The sequence below is a fragment of the Schistocerca americana genome, chromosome 1, assembly GCF_021461395.2.
Source record: "Schistocerca americana isolate TAMUIC-IGC-003095 chromosome 1, iqSchAmer2.1, whole genome shotgun sequence".
In the NCBI taxonomy this organism is placed as follows: domain Eukaryota; kingdom Metazoa; phylum Arthropoda; class Insecta; order Orthoptera; family Acrididae; genus Schistocerca; species Schistocerca americana.
In genome coordinates this window covers 931386010-931407482 of record NC_060119.1, presented here as the reverse complement: position 1 = coordinate 931407482, position 21473 = coordinate 931386010, and the positions used below count along the sequence as shown (strand labels likewise).

Here is a 21473-nt window from a genome sequence, read left to right as displayed (position 1 = left end):
AGCTTGAATTTTGTGTGTATGTATGTGTCTGTTTGTGTTTCTATCGACCTGCCAGCGCTTTCGTATGGTAAGTCACATCATCTTTGTTTTTAGATATATTTTCCCCATGTGGAATGTTTCCCTCTAATATATATATATATCTGCAAGTTGAAGAGAATGGCCGTCTATTGCTACTAATTCCATACCATTTTCTTCAGATGTAAACATGAAAAGTTTGAGTCTTTCCTCTAATATGATGCCTGCTATTTGGTTTTCCAGTTTTGGAAGAAAGTCCTGTTAGAGAACGTCATCGAGAATCGGATTCAGAGTCGGAAGTATCAGTAGATGGCCGCAGTCTGGAATTGGCTTCAAGCCATAGCAGTGATGAAGAGGAATCTTCCAGCAGGCAGCAACACCGTGATGTCGGTTAGTTCAAATGAGATTTTCATTGAACAAAAACAAATAGAATTATTTTCTAAGTGCATTAAGGGAACATGAGTATTATGAAATTAGAGAATAGAAGAATATAGATTTACATGTTATCTTCAGTAATAGAGAATAGAGAAATTAATTTTAATAATATTGTGCAATATATATCATTCAAATTACTTTTTAATGTGTGTGATATGACTCTGAATGTGGCTCTCCAGCAGGGATACGACTTCCTCAAATCCTGCCCTGAAATGAGATCCATCCTTCATGAAATCCTGCCCACTCCACCAACAGTGTCTTTCCGCCGTCCACCTAACCTTCGTAACCTCTTAGTTCATCCCTATGAAATCCCCAAACCACCTTCCCTACCCTCTGGCTCCTACCCATGTAACCGCCCCCGGTGTAAAACCTGTCCCATGCACCCTCCCACCACCACCTACTCCAGTCCTGTAACCCGGAAGGTGTACACGATCAAAGGCAGAGCCACGTGGGAAAGCACCCACGTGATATACCAACTGACCTGCCTACACTGTGAAGCTTTCTATGTGGGTACACTGTGAAGCTTTCTATGTGGGAATGACCAGCAACAAACTGTCCATTCGCATGAATGGACACAGGCAGACAGTGTTTGTTGGTAATGAGGATCACCCTGTGGCTAAACATGCCTTGGTGTACGGCCAGCACATCTTGGCACAGTGTTACACCGTCCAGGTTATCTGGATACTTCCCACTAACACCAACCTGTCAGAACTCTGGAGATGGGAACTTGCCCTTCAGTATATCCTCTCTTCTCGTTATCCGCCAGGCCTCAACCTCCGCTAATTTCAAGTTGCCGCCGCTCATACCTCACCTCTCTTTCAACAACATCTTTGCCTCTTTACTTCCACCTCGACTGACATCTCTGCCCAAACTCTTTGCCTTTACAAATGTCTGCTTGTATCTCTGTATGTGCGGATGGATAGGTGTGTGTGTGCGAGTGTATACCTGTCCTTTTTTCCCCCTAAGGTAAGTCTTTCCGCTCCCGGGATTGGAATGACTCCTTACACTCCCCCTTAAAACCCACATCCTTTCGTCTTTCCCTCTCCTTCCCTCTTTCCTGATGAAGCAACCGTTGGTTGCGAAAGCTTGCATTTTGTGTGTATGTTTGTGTTTGTTTGTGTGTCTATCGACCTACCAGCACTTTTGTTTGGTACGTCATATCATCTTTGTTTCTAGATATATTTTTCCCATGTGGAATGTTTCCCTCTATTATATTCATATCATTAATTTGAACCCAACAATTACGTTTGTTATTGTCACTGTTGCATTTCCAAATCTTTTCTGTCATGTTATTTACTCTTTCTGTTTTTACCAGTAGTTTCACTTTGTATTCACCTTCTCCTTTTTACCGTAATCTACTATACAATTTTATCCCGCCTATATATACTCATTAATACGTAAGCCACTTCCAAACCATAACCAAATTTTTTTCCGCTTTCAACACTACCGCTGCTATAATATCCATCATTTCTAGTTCACAAACAGTTCCTTTCACCTATTAAACTACCATTTCGGCTAGTTCTAATAACTTTTGCTTTATTTCCATTTCCATTTTTCCCACATCACTGATCATTTTTAGCCGCTTCCCGCAGGTTTTAACGTCATTATTTCTTCGTCAGACAATTGTTAGCCTCATTTTCATAATCTGCCACCACAAAACCACTCCTTTTAATACATTTACACGTAGTTTTTTCGAAATTTTCCCGAATTTCTCCACCCTTTAACGTGTTTTGGTGGCAACACAACCACCTAACCTTTATGCACATCGTTGTCTACCAACCCAAGTTCACCACAGGATCAACATAGCCCAGCTTTAACCAACACTTTTTCGCCTTTTTTCACACCAGATCTCCAGTTGCTTTCTAGTTCACTCTTATCTCTCCCCATATATTTTTATTTTCATTTTCATTTCAGCCTCATGTTACACTTTCCACCTTCTAATACCATGTCACCCTCACAACACTCCCACAAGGACCCCATTAAGTTTTATTTACATTCCGTCTGCAAACATGCCATCGCCCTAGCCAGATTACACTCCCATATTTTATTTTCTCAGGCTTGTCTGACATTTGGCATTACCCCCAAAGGCCTCACACTTAAAGTTCCCATCTCTGGCTGCAACCCTTCTTTCCATCAGTCCCTATACCAGTTCCAAACTGAACAATCCATTGCCCTCACCCACCTAATCCTTCACCTACACATCAACTCAGCCAATGAACACACCCGTCAACTCCTATCCGTAATAAAAGTCCTCAATCTTTCCTCTCCCACATCCACACCGGCTGTTCAGAGCATCCTCCTACAGGCCAACCGCAAATTACAACAGCATGCCACCCTCCACCTCAAAAAACTGAGGGAAACATTACACCTGGGGAAAAATGTGTCTAAAAACAAAGATGATGTGACTTACCAAACGAAAGCGCTGGCCGGTTGCTAGACACACAAACATACACACAAAATTCAATCTTTGGCAACCAACGTTGCTTCATCAGGAAAGAGGGAAGGAGAGGGAAAGATGAAAGGATGTGGGTTGTAAGGGAGAGGGTAAGGAGTCATTCCAATCCCGGGAGCGGAAAGACTTACCTTAGGGGGAAAAAATTACAGGTATACACTCGCGCGCACACACACACACACACACACACACACACACACACACACACACACACATCCATCCATCCGCACATACAAATGTCTGCTTGTGTCTGTGTATGTGCGGATGGATATGTGTGTGTGTGCGAGTGTATACCTGTCCTTTTTTCCCCCTAAGGTAAGTCTTTCCGCTCCCGAGATTGGAATGACTCCTTACCCTCTCCCTTAAAACCCACATCCTTTCGTCTTTCCCCCTCCTTCCCTCTTTCCTGACGAACCAATCGTTGGTTGCGAAAGCTTGAATTTTTTGTGTATGTTTGTGTTTGTTTGTGTGTCTATCGACCTGCCAGCACTTTCATTTGGTAAGTCACATCATCTTTGTTTTTAGATATATTTTTCCCACGTAGAATGTTTCCCTCCATTATATATATAATAGAGGGAAACATTCCACGTGGGGAAAAATATATACAATCAATCAGGAAGAAGAACTTAGTTCACTAGAGAGCTTTACATGTGGAAATATATAATAATTTTGTCAGTCCGAAAGAATAGTAATGAAAAAAAAAAAAAAAAAAAAAAACTCCCCAGGAAAGCTAAGAAATGGAAAAAGTCATATATCTTACAAATAATGTATTGTGTATATGTAGACAGACAGATCCATTATTGTATACTACATGATTGCAGAACAATCAATGGAAGCAATTACTTCCATAAAATATCTACAAGTGTGTGTACAGAGCAATTTAAAATGGAGTGACTGCATAAAAATAATCACAGGAAAGGCAGATGTCAGATTCACTGGAAGAATCTTTAGGTAATGTAGTCCATCAACAAAGGAGGTAACTTACAAAACCCTCATTCATGCAATTCTTGCATGTTTCTCATCAGTATGGTATCCTTACATACCAGATAGGATTGAGAGAGAAAATAGAGGAGACCCAAAGAAGAGCAGCACATTTTGTTACAGATTCATTTAGTAATTGTGAAAGTGTAGCAGAGACGATCAATCAGCTCCAGTGGCAGACTCTGTAAGAGAGGCATTCTGCATCACAGTGTGGTTTGCTATTAAATTTCTGAGTCTGTATGTTCCTAGGAAAGGTAACGAACATATTACTTCCTTGTACATATATCTCATAAAAGGACTGTGAAGATGTAATGAGAAAGAGTTGAGCTCACATGGAGGCTTACCAGTAATCTTTCTTCCTGTGAACCATTTATAGCTGGAACAGGAAAGGTGGGGGGAGGACACTGGGACAGTGGTACACAAAGTACACACCACCAGGAGCATAGATGTAGATATATTTTGAGAATGGTTACTTATGGACACCTTTTATAGTGCTCCTGCAGCCATATTACTTGTTATGTTGGATCAAACAAAAAATTATTTACATTGTGAGTCACTATAAATAACCCTATCTAGAAGGATATTGATATCCTTTTGCAGCAGTGGTATGACAGGACTTGGTATGGTAATGGGCCTGCAATATTTAATACTTTTGATCAAAGTCGAGTCACCAGGTATGAATTAACTGCCTACTGTTTACACTGTAAACGTTTCATTTATTGTGGGAAGGTCTGACTGCCTCACAGTAGCTATTACTTTTTTTTTTATGTTGTGATCAGAGACAGTATTAAAGAACTTAATGACCCTGTCAGTTTGTTTATTGAGGTACAAAAGTTATATCAGTTCTGTGACATTGTGTGCCTCTTATGCCTTGACTTCAGCCATAGTTTAACATAGCCTGAAAGATAAAAGTCATACACACTGTATATCTATTTAGGAGTTTATCAGTGAGAGTTGTATTATGATAAAATGTTTTAAGTTCTTTGCTACAACCGTAGTCTTAAGTTAAAATATTATTTCGAGAAAAATATAAAATATGCAGTTTTGCATGTATCTGATTATCAGTTCTAGGTGAATCCAGAATGTTTGCAAATGAGTGAGATCATTAAAGCTTTTATTAATGAGTCTGTCAACAGTTGCTGCATTTATATTAGGTGACTAGTTTCAAACGTTACAGGTTCATTTTCAAGCCGGGCCTACTGAGGCTGCACTGACAGTGCCTGATCTTAATAATAAACATCAAATTGGCAATACATACTTTATAAATGTTTGCAAAATGAATGCCACAACCCACACACGCCTCACACCAGTTCAAAATTAAACTCTTCTGTCAGTGCAGCCTCAATAGGCCAGGTTTGAAAGTGTAACTCTAAGGTTCAAAACCATTTGCCTAATATAAATACTGCAACTGTTGACAAAATCTTTAATAAACCCTCTAAGGAATTTAATAAAGTTGCTGGTTCCCTGTCAAACTGGTTCCTTGTGAAACTGAAGAAATGAGTGATATGTCAAATTTTTATTTTATTTGTGGCCATGAACACAAGGAAAGAAAAGCTTGCTTTCCTATACAACTAAAATTGATTCAAGGAAGTTTGAAATTTCAGCCCAGGAAAATCTGTTAATCTCCAACAAATCTTTTGATGGATTGAAATTGTCGCTCTATTACATTTGCTCTCCGAGATGCGTATAAATATTAATTATTTCTCTGTATCTGTTACCTAAAGATACATATCACCTTTACATATTTCATCCCTTGTAATTTTAATGTAGTCTTATCTGCAGTTTCCATTTATCTGTTGACAAGCCCTTAGGTTCAAATCTTATTTCAGAGTTCCATTTTTCAGCATTCCATAAGCTATCTAACTTTCCCCTCTTCTGTCGACAAGGTATTTAACTGAGTTTCCTTTCAAATTTTTACATTGTATTGCTATGAACTAATTTTCATTGAGGTGTCTACTATCAGTACAATGATACATGAAGTGTAATGGTGCAGATGTAATAGGATTGCATTATTATCCTTTTTTTAAAGTTTTCCTGCTTCAGGTTTTATGGGAATTTCCTGTACACAGTGTAGCATAATACCCATTAAGATTGCATTTTGTGTAAGCAGATAAGTTACAAAATGTACACCTCACTAGTTTCATCCTGTTGAGGACTTTTTTGCATTATGCTGGTATCTATTGTCTTAAATTGTCGCGGACATTCTCAGACACACAGCAACCTTTGGTTGCAAGAACTTCAGAGGTTGTTGCCTGTTACTCCTTTTTGTTCCATCTGCTATTATACTTTGTGCAGTAGATCTTCTTTTGTGTAAGCCCTGTCACTTTTTCTCTGTAACCACTATATAAGTTACGTGAGGTGCTGTTATATCCTCACCTCTCACATATTACCAGCTCAGTTTCCTCCATATAATCTGAAGGCAGCACTCTTATGAAAAGAGTTTTTTTGTTTTATGCTTCTCAGTCTCATATTTGCTTACACAGGGTCATGCACTTCCACCACACCATCTGCCTTTCCCTGATTCTTTGTCATAGAAACCAAACCCACTGCATCTCATTACCAAAAGATCAAGGCATCCTCTTTCTCCTCTCACCCCCTGCCCCCCCCCCCCCCCCATTTGTTGTGATGATGGATGGAATGGTGAGAAATTGGGTCAGAAATTTCAGTAATGGATGAACCAATGTCCATGATGAAACATGGAGTGGGTAGCCTTCTGTTGTCAGTGGTGGTTTGGTTGCAAAAGTAAATGAGAAAATTTATGACAATAGATGGCTCTCAAAAATAATGCTTTTTGATGAGTCTCCACACATTTCAAAAACTGTTTTGCCTGAGAGTGTTACAAATTGTTTAAATTTTCATAAATTGTGTTCCTGTTGGGTTCTATAAATGATGTCCACAAAATGAAATGACCTGGCAGTGCTTTGACATTTCTTATGTGATACAGTGCTGGGGAGATGAATTCTTAAACAGAATTGTGACCATTCATAATCCTCCAAAAAAAACAAAAATTTAAAACAACACTGTTTGCACAGAAAATCATGTGCACTGTGTTCAGGGACAGGTAGGACATTCTGTTTGTTGAGTTCCTTCCCAAAAGTAAAACGATCAGTGCAGTATGATAATGTGAAACATTGAAAAAACTTCGGCACTCAATTCAAACTGAAGGCATGGGAACGCTCAGGCAAGCACTTTTGTAGCTTTATGATAATGCACGTCTCCATTTTGTGTGTTACTCAAAACTGTATTGAACAATTCGGCAATGACGATACAAAAACCAGTTCTCACCTCTGGCTGTCTTCACTGGCAGCATCTTTCTGTGAAGAGTTCATAGAAAAGTTGGTTCCCATTATGACAGATGCCTGAGCAATGGTGGCAACTATGTGGGAAAATTTTTTAAGAAATGCTCTTTCTTGTAAAAATAAATTTTGGTTGTTAAAATGTTTTTATGATTTTTTTTCCAAAATGGTACTTACTTTCCAAACTTGTTCTGTACCTGTATTATATTTACCTCTAACAAGGGGCTTCTACCAGCCACAGTACTTAAAATTTCTAAGTATCCACTGAAGATATTCGTTTGTGATGAGTGCTCCAGCTTTCTCCATAAGCTAATCAGGAAGGATGCTAAACAGCCATGTAAAAAAAGTAAGGATCACAAGAGCGATTAAAGTATCTCATGAAAGGAAAAGTGAAATGTATCTTTTGGCAAGAATGAGTAGGGATCCTCTCATACTTGCACACTACAAAAACTACTCAAAATTGATAAGAAAGTTTATTAAAAGATCAAGCAACATGCACATAATGTCAGAAATCAGTACTTTCGACAACAGAGTTAAGACCATATGGAATGTAGTGAAATGGAAGACAGGACACCAGCCACAGAACAAGACAACATCACTATTGAACTGAATGGAAGGACTATAAATAATGAGTCCCAGGTAGCAAACGCATTTCATAATCACTTCATAAATATAGTAGAAAACATAGGGACAGTCAGTTCAAGAGCCAAGTCATACAGTATGTTGAAAATGTAACCTTTATAAAATTCAATCATATGAATGTATCAACAACGTCTCCTTCTGAAATTAGGAAAATTATACATTTTCTCAAAAATAAAAAGTATCTTTTTTTGATGGTACTAAAAATTTGTGCCTGTGTAATGCATCACCAACTCAAGGGATTTTTTCCAGAGAGACTCTGATATGCTGCCGTTAAACACTCTTTCAGAAACGTGATAAGAGACATGTCAATAACTACCAACCTGTTTCAAAAACTTTTGACAAGATGATGTATTCTAGAATAGTGCCTCACCTTAGCAACAGTAGTATCCTTATAAAATCATAGTTTGGGTTTCAGAAGGGTTGCTCTACTGAGAATGCCATTTACACATTCACTCACCACATTTTACAAGCATTAAATAATAAAATAGTACCGGTTGCTATTTTCTGTGACCCTCTTAAGGCATTTGACTGTGTGAATCACAGTATTTTTTATGAGATTCGTGGTGTAGCCAGCCAATGGATAATGTTCTATCTAACCAAAGCAATGCAGAAAGTTGTACTTAGTAATTCAAGCAATAAAGTCCAGGGACATAATTCTGACTGGGGGAGAATTCGTATATGGTGTTCCCCGAGGTTGAATCTTGGGACCACTACTGTTCCTCATTATGTAAATGATCTTCCATCTAGTATACAACAAACAGAATTAATTCTTTTTGCAGGTTACACTAGTACTGTAATCAATCCAAGCACATGTACATAAACAGAAGAAATGGTAAAAATATCATTGACTGGGTTTCTGCAAATGGTCTCACCCCCAATTTTAAAAAGACACAACATATTTAGTTCTGCCTATCTAGAAATACTACAGTAGTGATAAGTGTATCACATGGTGAGGAAATAACAACTTAGTTCAGCCATATTTGTGCTTAGAATCATCACAATTCTTGGGGAGAAACAAATCAGTAAGTTGACATATTTTGCATATTTTCATTCAATAGTGTCATATATAATAGTTCTGGGGGTAACTCATCTTTAAGAAAGAAAGTCTTCATTGCACAAAAATGTGGTGTTCACCCGTGATCATCTTGTAGACATCCGTTGAAGGAGTTGGCCATTCTGACTACTGCTTCACATTACATTTATTCCCTTGTTAAGTTTGTTGTAAATAATCCACTTGAAAAGGAACAATGCAGTACATAATTATAAAACCAGAAGGAATAATGACATTCATTACTCCACACCAAGGTTGTCGTCAGCACAGAAAGGCGTGCACAATGCTGCAACAAAAATTTTTGATCACTTACCCAGTGACATAAAATGTCTGACAGACAGCCAAGTACAATTTGATAATAAACTGAGAAAGTTTCTTGTTGACAATTCATCCTATTCTGTAGAAGAATTTCTATTACAGTAATGTGTAAAATGTGGTGGATAGGAATTACTAACGCCTGTACAATTTTTTTCTCTTTGTAAATAAAGAAAATAAGAAAAGCTTAGGAATGTTCAGAATCTAGCTGTATGTACAAATTAATTTCTGATGTGAATGTAAATTCACTCGTTTCACATCATTATGATCTATCGTGCAAAATTATCCAGGGAACATGTGACTAACTAACTAACTAGCTTCCTATTGTTCTGATTGGACTTTATAATTCTGTTAGTGAAGAAAGTGTTGCATCACTCCGTTCACTGAAACGTTGTGTGTTTGAACCATGTTAAAGTGTCTGTGGTTTACTAACCAGAATCCTATTAGCTACCTAACTGATTTGGTTCTGATCACCTAGTTTTTCAGTATATGTAAACATCTGTTCATTTTCATACACTGGCACGTTTGTCACACGTACTGCAATTCACAGCTGCTGCCAATGAAAATAAAGTCTGCCTACATGCTTCACCCATCTGTATGTGGCTATAAACACACACACAAATTAAAAGGTACCACAATTTTTCTTTTGCCCCTTTTGCTGCTGTCGGCACATTAATTCTTACATACAAAATAGCCATTTCTCGCTCTCCACAATAGCTCTGTGAGGAAAATGCCAGAATGACAATGCTGGAATAACAGTCCTACTCCACAGAAGGAGTCTGACACAACTTAAGCACTAAGAGTCAATACTACTCATAGCTTCTAATGGACTTTACATTACTACTAATTAGGAGAGAGAGATTAATAAGAGCTCTGACAGCTCCAGAAACACACCTCATCAGAAACTGAATCATATCAGTCAAAGGACGTGGCTACAGTTGTAGGTCATGTGAATGGCCACTACTTTTGCAATCTTTATGATGCAGCTCTTAGTGCAGTTATGTCTAGCTGTTTTCTGCTGCTCCTGTATTGTGCCCTAAGCAAATTTCCATGAAAAAGTATTTGAATTCAGTGTTAGGAATATTTAAGACTTCATTGAAATCAAAGTTAGCAATTCAAGGAACCAGTTCTGAGCACTCTATCCCATCAATTAACAAAACACATTTGAACCAATGTGTTACACTGCTGCTGGCCACTATTAATTGATGTCCCAAAAAGTCTCTGAAGCTACTGCCCATTTCCAAGTGATAGAAAGTTATGTTGCAACCAATGGATGACAGCTTATTGATGGGACTCTTCCCTGAACAGTCTGTATGGCACAAGCAGATTTTGCTCATGTTTCTGGCTGGAGTCTTCCAAAGTGAGAGCTGACGTTTCAACAATATTGGTAGAGGGTGGCAGAGGGCTGGATTGTATTTACTAAGGCCCAGATGAGTGTTAGCAGCACTCTGGAGTCTTTGACATATTCCCAGGTCACTCATGTTGTAATGTGCAGTGACAAAAGTGTTGCTTCCGTCAAGCGTTTCCTCACCAAGGGACACTCCCATTGGCTAGTGTTTTTAGCCTTCTGTTTCTTTTATATATTTTGCCTTCACATGGCTCAGAAAACAGTTAACATTCTGTATTTATGATTTTAGATTAGAGTCTACATTTCCTCTCTTTGTAATTATTAAATTTAACATTGTAACTACTTCATAATTAATTTAAGAACATGCTTTTTGAGCCGTCCTTGCTACCTTTCCACCAGTGACAGGCTTTGTGCTCATTGTGGAGACCACTTGCCCCTCCGTGCCCTGGTTCACTACACCACAGCAACTAAAGTCTCCTTGACACCTTAAAACATGACATTACCAAAATTAAAAAAAAAATCCTTTTGGGCGTGAAACATAACAATTATGCATTGCACAATTAATTTATTATCCTCTTTTCAGCTGATAAAACCCACAATGTGGCTAACTAACCTCTGACCAATCCCGTTGCACTAAACTTTTAACAACTTTAACTACTATCACATACTGAAGAGTGAATTGATCAAAATGTCTGTTGTTCAGCATCGAGTGAGGGTTGGCAACTTATAGCAGATTTTTCCAGCTCATTACTATAAGTTTGGTGCTGGAACTGCAATATGAAAGCTTGAAACTTTGAACTAGACAGTATATAATGAGTAGGTCAGGATTTTATTGACAAATCATACTTTTTTCCTGAACTTTTAAGTTGAATTTACAACAATTTATGCACAATTCCAGGTATCATAGTGTAGAAAAATCTATTTTTACTATGGATATGAAATCATATTTACACATTTTTTAGTAACGGGTCATATTTCAACCAGCTTTTGCCAAAAAGGCATATATTTGTTTTTTCTTGACACAAGACCAAGTTACATGAAAACGTTACTCACATGACAGTGAGTCAGGAGATATTGTCACAATCATACACAGCATCTATTATTTATCAGGACTGCAGTAGACAAAAAGCGTAACACAGTTGGCTGACATGAGGTATTGTCCAGGGCCGACAAAACACACTTGAAGCCAACGGAGGGCCTTCCTATGTAATAAACATCACACTTGTGGTCACACTATTCAGTTTGAGTACGAACTCTGTCTAGTTCAGCATTCCAGAAATAAATTGCTCCAACAGAATGAATTTGTGAGGTTTTGTTCATGATTTTAGAGAGAAGTTCTTCAACACTGATGAGAAAATGTTATTTTGTAAACCGTGTGAAGTTGAAGTTGCTGCATAAAAGCACTATAATGTGCAACAACACCGTTAATATTTACAAATACAACAGTTTAATAATGTATGGAAAGTTCTGGTTGAATTTAGGAGTAAAGGAGATGAATTACCAAAATTCAGAAGTCCTGCATTGTCGATAGGTAAACAAACAGAAAGTACAGAGCTTGGCTAGCTTTCAGAATGCACTTCCTTTTTCAAGCTTGTAGGAAGTGCATTCCAAAAGCTAGCTAAGCTCTGTACCTTTTGTTTGTATCCCTATCAACACTGCAGCACTTCCTAAATAATTCAAATACAGCAGTTGTGTCAAGAGAAGTGTTGAAAATTTGAAAATGACACCAAACACTATTATTTGAGCAGACAGATCCATCTTGAACCATACAGTCATTCTTCAAGGACTTGTATGATGTATGAGATGATGGTGTCTTGCAATGCCCCATTGGAGAAGCTAAAGAAGCCACACTTCAGACAGTTCTTGGAAGAGTACATAACACTTCCAATTCAAAATATACCTACATTGAGAAAGAACTTTTCATCTGTGTACTTTGAGGAGATGCTTAACAAAATATGAATTAGTGTTGCCGACCAAGAGGTCTGGGTGTCCATAGATGAAATCACCATGTGGATGGGTGTTACATGTTACAGCAAGTCATGTCACTAACACTACTGAGAACACAAATCATGCAGCACACAATCTGAACAGCATTCCTATAAAATTGGTTATTCTTATGTAAATAGTTTCCCTTCTATTCTGGCTCTAGCAGTGAAAATTTGGTTATAACCATCCTGTATTTTGGTCAGGAAAGTTATCATCACAGCCATATACTTTTGCTAAGGGTAGCAATCATGACATTCATGTCACCCTGTAACATCAGTACCGTGCTCGATTATTCATATTTTTTGACTATAGGATCATTGAATGAGTATTCGAAATCGTTGTGAAAGAGTTCCTGTAAAGATGTGATAGCAATCACTAATGTATTAGCAAAAGCAGTCATTTTTGGCCTCTGAATACCACAATAAACCTTCAGCAAGTTTTAATTGTCAGATTTACTTCATGAGAATCTCATCCTGATGCAGTTCTGTTATTGTGCTTATATTTAACACTCTTCCGCAGGAAGCCTTCTGCTTTAAAAGAAGCTCCTTCTTTTGTATGATGGTCATCCACCTACTGTCTATTCACTAGTGTAAACTGATAAAAGGAATCACTCTATACAGAGTAAAATATGAAACAGTATATCAAAATGAGGAGGAGTGGCTCAAAGAAGAACATAATCTAATGTTTTTCAAAAATTGTCATAAAATTGCTTGTAAAAATTGGAAATAGGCAGTGTTGCTATTTTTCTAATTTCTGAATTTTTTTTTTTTTTTTTCAGGGGTGTCTACTGTTGGCAAAACAGGTTATTTGCCTAACATTTGTGAAGATGCTGGAAGTGCAAGAGCTTCTCCAGCAATGAATCGTGGGAATAACACCAATTTTAACAGAGGGACAATGCAATCCCCTCCAACACTAAATATAATAAACAACAGTCAGCTTTTTCCTAACATAAAACCCATGTATGCTCCTCATTGGTCTAGCCAGCTTCCAGAGGCATATCTTCCTAATAACAGTAAGCTTAAATTTCAGTTAGTTTAAGGCTTTCTAATATGCTTTGCAACTCTCATAATAACTCATTGGTTCCAAAATTAAGTACAAAATCATTTGTGAGGATATTCCCGTATGAAATTAGTTCATATTCCAACATTTAAGTAATTTCTTAAGTTAGTAATTTCTTGCCTGTTTTATGTTTAGTGGTGGATTCTGGCCTGCAAACAAACCAGTGGTCAGCAACCCCCTCAGACAATGAAACTTCATCGCCCAATCCATTGCCACATCCAGATTCAGTCCAACTGCACAAAATGGTAGCATCAGAAGAAAATTTTCACGATGTAGACCAGTGCTCTGAAACGGAGGAGAAGTTGCATCTAGGTGACAAGTACCTTTTTCCCTATACAGGTATGTTCTCGCAAGCAATAGCCTCCTCTAGCTCACTCAGAAGTACCAAGTAACTGCAAAAGACCTTTCATTTGTTTCAACAGGAAACTTACATTGTACTGAACAGGCAGACAATTCGATTTTTTATGTGTGTGATTCCTGTATAGCTGTACCATAGGTGCAATCACAATGCAGGGGTATCTCTTGAGAGGTCAGATAAACATGCGGTTCCTGAAGAGGGGCAGCAGGTTTTTCAATAGTTGCGGGGGCAACAGTATGGTTGGCTGATCTGACGTTCCAACATCAACCAAGATGGCCTTGCTATGCTGGTACTGTGAATGGGAAACTACAGCTGTAATTTTTCCTGTGGGCTTGCAGCTCTATTGCATAGTTAAATGATAGTAGCATCATCTTAGGTAAAATTAGGTAAAAAATTCTTGAGATAAACTAGTCCCCATTTGGATCTCCAAGTGGGGCTACTCGGCATGATATCGTCATCAGGGGAAACAAAATTGCCATTCTACAGATTGGTGTGTTGAATGTTAGATCTCTTAATTGTGAAACAAATACTAACAAAGAGATAGAGGGGCTGGCCAGTACTTACCTCAGCTCAGTACAGCTGATAGATAACACAAAACAGCACCTTCAACAAACCCCCCTCATAGCCAACAAACCTAGTCTAGCCACCCTACTCAATCTCCCAATCCCAGCACATACCCCACACAGACCAAATCTCAACTATAACCACAGTCAAATGCCACATACCACCAGTCCCAATTCAGTTCTAAACCTCTCCTCCAGATCCCTCTCTCCTCCAGAGACATCTGTTCTATCAAAAGGCTAAACCTTTAGCCCCATGCCGAAATTCAACCACACTGCTCTGGTTTAAGATCTCCTCCCATTTACCCGGAACCTCAACTGGAAATATCACTTTACCACCCAAACACAGCCCCCAAATACTAAACCCAGTGTTGAATCCTGTCTAGAACAGTTCCGACCACCTTCCCAAAAGGATCCTCCTCCCCTCCCCCAAAACCATCCCTTGCAGACATTTCAGGACTTCCTCACATCCAGTGTTGCCTCCCAGTCCTTCTTGAAGAACATCCCGACAACCCCCCAACATCACCCCAGCTGAATCCCGTGTCATTAAGGAGCTGAAAACAGACTGCTCTATTGTTATCCTCCCAGCAGATAAAGGCTCCACAACTGTGGTACTTGACCGTGTGGAGTATGTGGCAGAAGGACTGCGTCAACTCTCCCACACCTCAACCTACAAAGTTGTTACCCAGGATCCCATTCCCTCCATCCAGACTGAGCTGCAGAAAATCCTAAAAATCCAAGGTCCCTCACAAGGCCTCACAACGGCTTCCATAGACCTACTCACTCCACCTGAGCCACGTATCCCTACCTTCTACCTATTACCCAAAATCCACAAAGAGAACCTGGCCGTCCAATTGTGGCAGGCTTCAAGGCCCCAATAGAACGTATCTCAGCTCTGGTAGACCAACACCTCCAACCTATCACCTGCAGACTCCCATCTTACATCAAAGACACAAACCACTTCCTAGAACGCCTCAAATCCATTCCCACTCCCCTCCCACCTGAAACCTTTCTTGTCACCATAGATGCTACATCCCTTTACACAAACATCCCACATACCCATGGTCTCTCTGCCCTTGAACACTACCTCTCCCAACGCCCACCCAAATATCTTCCAAAAACCTCGTTCCTTATCGCTCTTACCAACTTCATCCTCACCCATAATTATTTCACTTTTGAAGGCCAGACCTACAAACAAATCAGGGGAACGGCCATGGGAACCAGGATGGCTCCGCCATATGCCAACTTCTTCATGGGCCGCATGGAGGAGGCTTTCCTGAAGACCCAACAGCTGCTTCCCCTGGCCTGGTATAGGTTTATAGATGACATCTTTGTGGTCTGGACTCATGGTGAAGAAACACTTCTTAATTTCCTCCATAACCTCAACTCCTTTTCGAGTCTGAATTTCACCTGGTCCTTCTCCAAAACCCAAGCCACCTTCCTGGATGTTGACCTTCATCTTGTTGAAACTCGCATCCACACCTCTGTCCACATCAAACCCACAAACAAACTACAGTATCTTCACTTTGATAGCTGCCATCCATTCCACATCAAACGCTCCCTTCCCTACAGCCTAGGTATTCGTGGCAAACGTATCTGCTCCAGTGACGAATCCCTCAAGAATTACACCAATAACCTGACCAGTGCTCTCTTCTCCCGCAACTATCCTGCAGACCTTGTCCACAAGCAGATCTCCCAAGCAATACATTCCTCCCCGTCCAACAACAATGTCCCTATCCCCCAGACCACACAGAAGCATCCCCCTTGTCACCCAATATTATCCTGGCCTCGAATACATCAACAAATTACTCCACCGGGGATATGACTTTCTCAAGTCAAGTCCTGAAATGAGATCATCCCTTGACAATATTCTCCCCACACCACCCAGAGTTGCCTTTCGTCGCCCCCCTAACCTCCATAACATCCTTGTCAAACCCTACAATGTTCACAGACCACCTTCTCTACCCAGTGGTTCCTACCCCTGTAACCGACCCCGCTGCAAAACCTGCCCCATGCATCCCCCCCACAACCACCTACTCCAGCCCCCCCCCCCCCCCCCCGCCTCCTTACTACTACCCTTCAGAGAGGGTGAGAGCCCGACACCACCTAGGCTCCAGGCTCCGGTTCATATTTATCTCGACCTCAGCTCACTCCCGAAGGAGGGTACTCCGGCTGCAGTGTATTGCTCACGGTTTGTCGAACTTCGTGCTCGACTTGCCGGTCACACCTTTATTTACACCGATGGCTCCAGAACTGACGATGGTGTCGGCTATGCCTTTGTCGTCGGGGCCGTCACCTTTAAATACCGGCTCCTCGACCAATGTTCCAGCTTTACGGCCCAGCTTTTTGCTCTCCATCAGGCCGTTCAGTATGCCCGCCGCCACCGCCATTCATCGTATGTACTCTGCTCTGATTCCCTCAGTGTTCTTCAGAGCCTTGGAGCTCCCTATCCGGTCCACCCCTTGGTGCAACGGATCCAGCAGTCCCTCCATTCTTTCGCTGATAATGGTTCTCCTGTCAGCTTTCTGTGGGTTCCCGGACATGTAGGAGTGCCTGGGAATCAGGCTGCAGATGCTGCAGCCAAGGCTGCAGTCCTCCTGCCTCGGCCAGCCTCCCATTGTGTCCCATCATCTGACGTTCGTGGGGTTGTTTGTAAGAGGCTTGTGTCGTTGTGGTGGGATGCTTGGTCATCCCTCCAAGGAAACAAGCTCCGGGCGCCAAAACTGCTCCCAACTGCTTGGACAACCTCCTCCCGACCATCTCGACGAGAACAGGTCCTTCTGACCAGGTTGCTGATTGGGCATTGCCGGTTTAGCCACCGCTACCTGCTCTCCGGTGACCCAGCCCCGCAGTGCCCTTGTGGTCAAGCGTTAACAGTGCGCCATGTTTTATGTTGTGTCCCCGCTTTAGTCAATTTCGTGTTGTCCTGTCCTTGCCATCTACTTTACCGGATATTTTAGCTGATGACGCTAGAGCAGCGGCTCATGTTCTGCGTTTTATAACTTTGACTGGCTTGTCCAAAGACATCTAACATTTTTACTTATTTTATCTGCATCTTTGTCAGGACTTTCTGGTGTCCCCCCCTCCCCTTGAGTTTTACTAGATTCCATGTGCTTTAACAACAGTGACTGGGCGCTAATGACCTCAGTAGTTGAGCGCCCTTAAACCCCCCCCCCCCCCCCCCCCCAAAAAAAAAAAAAAAAAAAAAAAAAAAATACTCCAGCCCCGCTGCTGGTAAAATATACACAATTCAAGGCAGGGCCACATGTGAAACAACACATGTCATTTATCAGCTAACATGCCTACACTGCACAGCCTTTTACATCGGTATGACGACAACTAAACTGGCTGAGCTCATGAACGGCCACAGACGAACTGTCCGCCTAGGAGATGCCCAATACCCAGTAGCAGAGCATGTCATCCAGCATAATTCTAGGGACCTAGGAACCTGCTACAACGTACGTGCCATTTGGCTTCTCCCACCCAACACCAGTCCCTCGGAACTGCGGAAATGGAAACTTGCACTCCAACACATCCTTTCATCCCGCCATCCTCCTGGACTGAACCTATGTTAACCAACCTCACTCCCATTTACTCTTCAGTCTTCTTCTTTTCCCTCTCCTCTTTAGCCATTCACGCATATTTTCATCCTACATAGTTGTGTTTATCTTTATACTATATACCTCTTTACTTCTGTATGCATCCTCTCTGGTTCGAAGCTGGCACAGTACTTAACAGTAGAATATCTTTGGCTTCCCGCTGACAACCATGCCTCCATCCTTGCTACCCTCCCTGTTTACCTTTCCCTGTTGCTTCATAACCTGGGTTGTGAGTAACTAAATCCACTTTCCCTTCTTCCCTTTTTTCCCCTCTCTTCTCCCTGATGAAGGAACAAAGTTCCGAAAGCTAGGAACGTAAATTTTCTGTTTTGTTTTGTGTTATCTATCGGCTGTACTTAGCTGAGGTAAGTACTGGCCAGCCCCTCTATCTCTTTGTCAGTATTTGTTTCACATCTTTCTATGAGATTTTCCATTAATCATTTAGATCTCTTAATTGCACAGGTAGGTTAGAAAATTTAAAAAGAGAAATGGATAGGTTGAAGTTCTATAGAGTAGGAATTAGTGAAGTTCAGTGGCCAGAGGAACAGGACATCTGGTCAGGTAAATACTGGGCTATAAATACAAAATCAAGTAGGGGTAACGTAGGAGTACATTTAATAATGAATAAGAAAATAGGAACGTGGGTAAGCTACTGTGAACAGCATAGTGAATGTATTATCCTAGCCAAGATAGACACAAAGCCAACACCCATGACAGTAATACAAGTTTATATGCCAACTAGCTCCACAGATGATGAAGAGATTGAAGAAATGTATGATGAGATGAAAGAAATTGGTCAGATAGTTAAGGGAGATGAAAATTTAATTGTGATGAGGGATGGACTGAAATTCAATAATCGGGAAAGAAAGAGAATGAAAAATTGTAGGTGAATACGGACTGGGGGGGGGGGGGGGGGGGGGATCAAAGCGGAAGCCCCCTGGTAGAATTTTGCACAAAGCATAACTTAATCATCACTAGCGATTGGTTCAGGAATCGTTAAAAAGATTGTGTACAGAGAAGAGAAGTGGAGATACTGAAATGTTTCATATTTGTTATATAAAGGTAAGACAAATTTGAAACCAAATTTTAAATTGTAAGACATTTCCAGGGGCAAATGTGACTCTGACACAATGTATTGGTTATGAACTGCAGATTAAAACTGAAGAAATTGCTGAAAAGTAGGAAATTAAGGAGATGAGATCTGGTTAAATTTAAAGAACCAGAGATCGTAGAGTGTTTCAGAGAGAGAGAGAGAGAGGATTAGGCAATGATTAACTAGAACAGGAGAAAGGAATACAGTAGAAGACGAATGCATAGCTTTGAGAGACAGAATAGCAAAGGCACCAGAGGATCAAATACGTAAAAAGACAAGGTCTAATACTTATCCTTAGATAACACAGGAGATATTGAATTTAATTAATGAAAGGAGGAAATATAAAAATGAAGCAGGTGGAGGGGAATACAAATGTCTAAAAATGAGATTGACAGGAACTGCAAAATGGCTAAGCAGGAATGGCTAGAAGACTAGTGTAAGGGTTTAGAATCATATTTCAACAGGGGAAAGAAAGTTCAACAGGGGAAAGAAAGATACAGCTTACAGGAAAATAAAAGAGACCTTTGGAGAAAAGAGAGGCAGCTTTATGAATATCAAGAGCTCGGACGGGAAACCAGTCCGAAGCAAAGAAGGGAAAGCTTGAATGGTGGAGCATCTGTATACAAGGGAGATGAACTTGAATTCAGTATTGGTTGAGAAAGAAGAGAGACAGGGTTGTAGCCTGACATCAATGTAATTCAGGCTGTACATTGGGCAAGCCGTAAAGGAAATCAAAGAAAAACTTGGAATAGCAATTAAAGTTCAGGGAGTATTGTGTCAGAGACAGCAAAGGACTGACAAGAGCAGTTGAATGGAATGGACAGTGTCTTGAAAGGAGGATATAATGTGAACAGGAACAAAAACAAAACAAGGATAATGGAATGTGTTGTGTCTAGGAATCCTGCATACTCAGTTCATTAGACAATTGATCAAAAAACTCGTATTAATGAGTTTTATTACAACAAGACAATTACAATACTTAACGTTTAACCCCATACGGTAAGTCTCCCCTGACTTGCGGTTCTGGGCGACTTTCCTGAAATCTACCCCTTTTCCTAGACCTCTCCAGTCCTCTTCCTTCTCCCTTGTTCTTTCCCCTTCAACCCTTCTGCCTGAAGAAGGACTCACTGGCTCTGACAACTTGCCAATTACAACAGTGTTTTATGTGTGTGTTTTGCTGCCGCTTGGTGGGTAGATTTTTTGTCTATCCAATTAAATAATTTTGGCAACACTTAACTTTGATAGAGTCCGCAGCTCGCGGTCTTGCGGTAGCGTTCTCGCTTCCCGAGCACAGGGTCTCAGGTTCGATTCCTGGCGGGGCCAGGGATCTTCACCTGCCTCGACATGACTGGGTGTTGTGTCATCTTCATCATCATCATTCATCCCCATTACAGATGGGGGAAGGCAATGGCAAACCACCTCCGGTAGGACCTTGCCTAGTACAGCGGTGCGGGTCTACCGCATCGTCCCCTACGCTCTGTCAAGGAGTAATAAACTTCATCATCATCACCAACTTTTATAGATGTGTCGCAAGCAAAGGGTGACATACAAAATAATCAGTCTTCTTTAGAATAGACAACCACAAGTCTATGCTACATAATGATGGCTAATGAAGTGGCTAACATTGAAGCTGCTATCGAGGTGGGCTGCCACCAGTCGGGTGCGGCACTTATGTCCACTACACCTCGGGGCCGCTGCTGTTGCATTGTCATCCTGGAGGGAGGTTGCTCAGGTACGATTGCCTGACTTCTTCTCACAGCTATCTCTTCTCTATCGTTCCTGACTGGTGTGCTGGTGCTGACCTTACACCGTAACATTCCAACATTCCTCCCTCCCTCCCTCCCTCCCTCCCCCCCCCCCCTAGCGTGATGGTCCATCGTCATAGATATGGAGCATAACAACGGGAGGGGGGGGGGGGGGGAGCAGGAGCATGGATGGTCTGATGGACTGGAACCTGCATCTGCAGGGAATGTCAGGCTTCTGGTGATACCCTGCCATCCGGCCTTCGTTCTGGTGGAAATGTCCCCCAGAAAACACCCAGAAGGGTACACGTCCACCTCCTGAGGGCCATCCCAAGATGGAGAAGTTGTCGGCCACTGCGACATGGGTGGGTCCATCTCCATCGGTAGGACAACTGGAAGCAGAGGAGGCGAAGACTCTGTCTCCATGGGGTCATCCCACAGTGTCGTGATGACACCCTCTGGCAACTGCTGTGGCCGTGGTGTCCTCAGGATCTGCGAATCTGGGGGAAGAGATACAGAAGGATCACTGTGCACATGAAAG

The 21473-nt window shown here is 41.0% G+C and overlaps 1 protein-coding gene across 1 annotated transcript in view; it reads left to right on the top strand.

Annotated features, from left to right (window-relative positions):
- Nucleotides 1-21473, top strand: part of LOC124615400 (protocadherin-like wing polarity protein stan) — a 357491-nt gene that overhangs the window by 301287 nt on the left and 34731 nt on the right. Inside the window, exons 40-42 of the mRNA XM_047143245.1 lie at nt 259-405; nt 13300-13533; nt 13716-13919. Coding sequence (XP_046999201.1) covers nt 259-405; nt 13300-13533; nt 13716-13919 — 585 coding nt within the window. The remainder of the gene's footprint in view (nt 1-258; nt 406-13299; nt 13534-13715; nt 13920-21473) is intronic.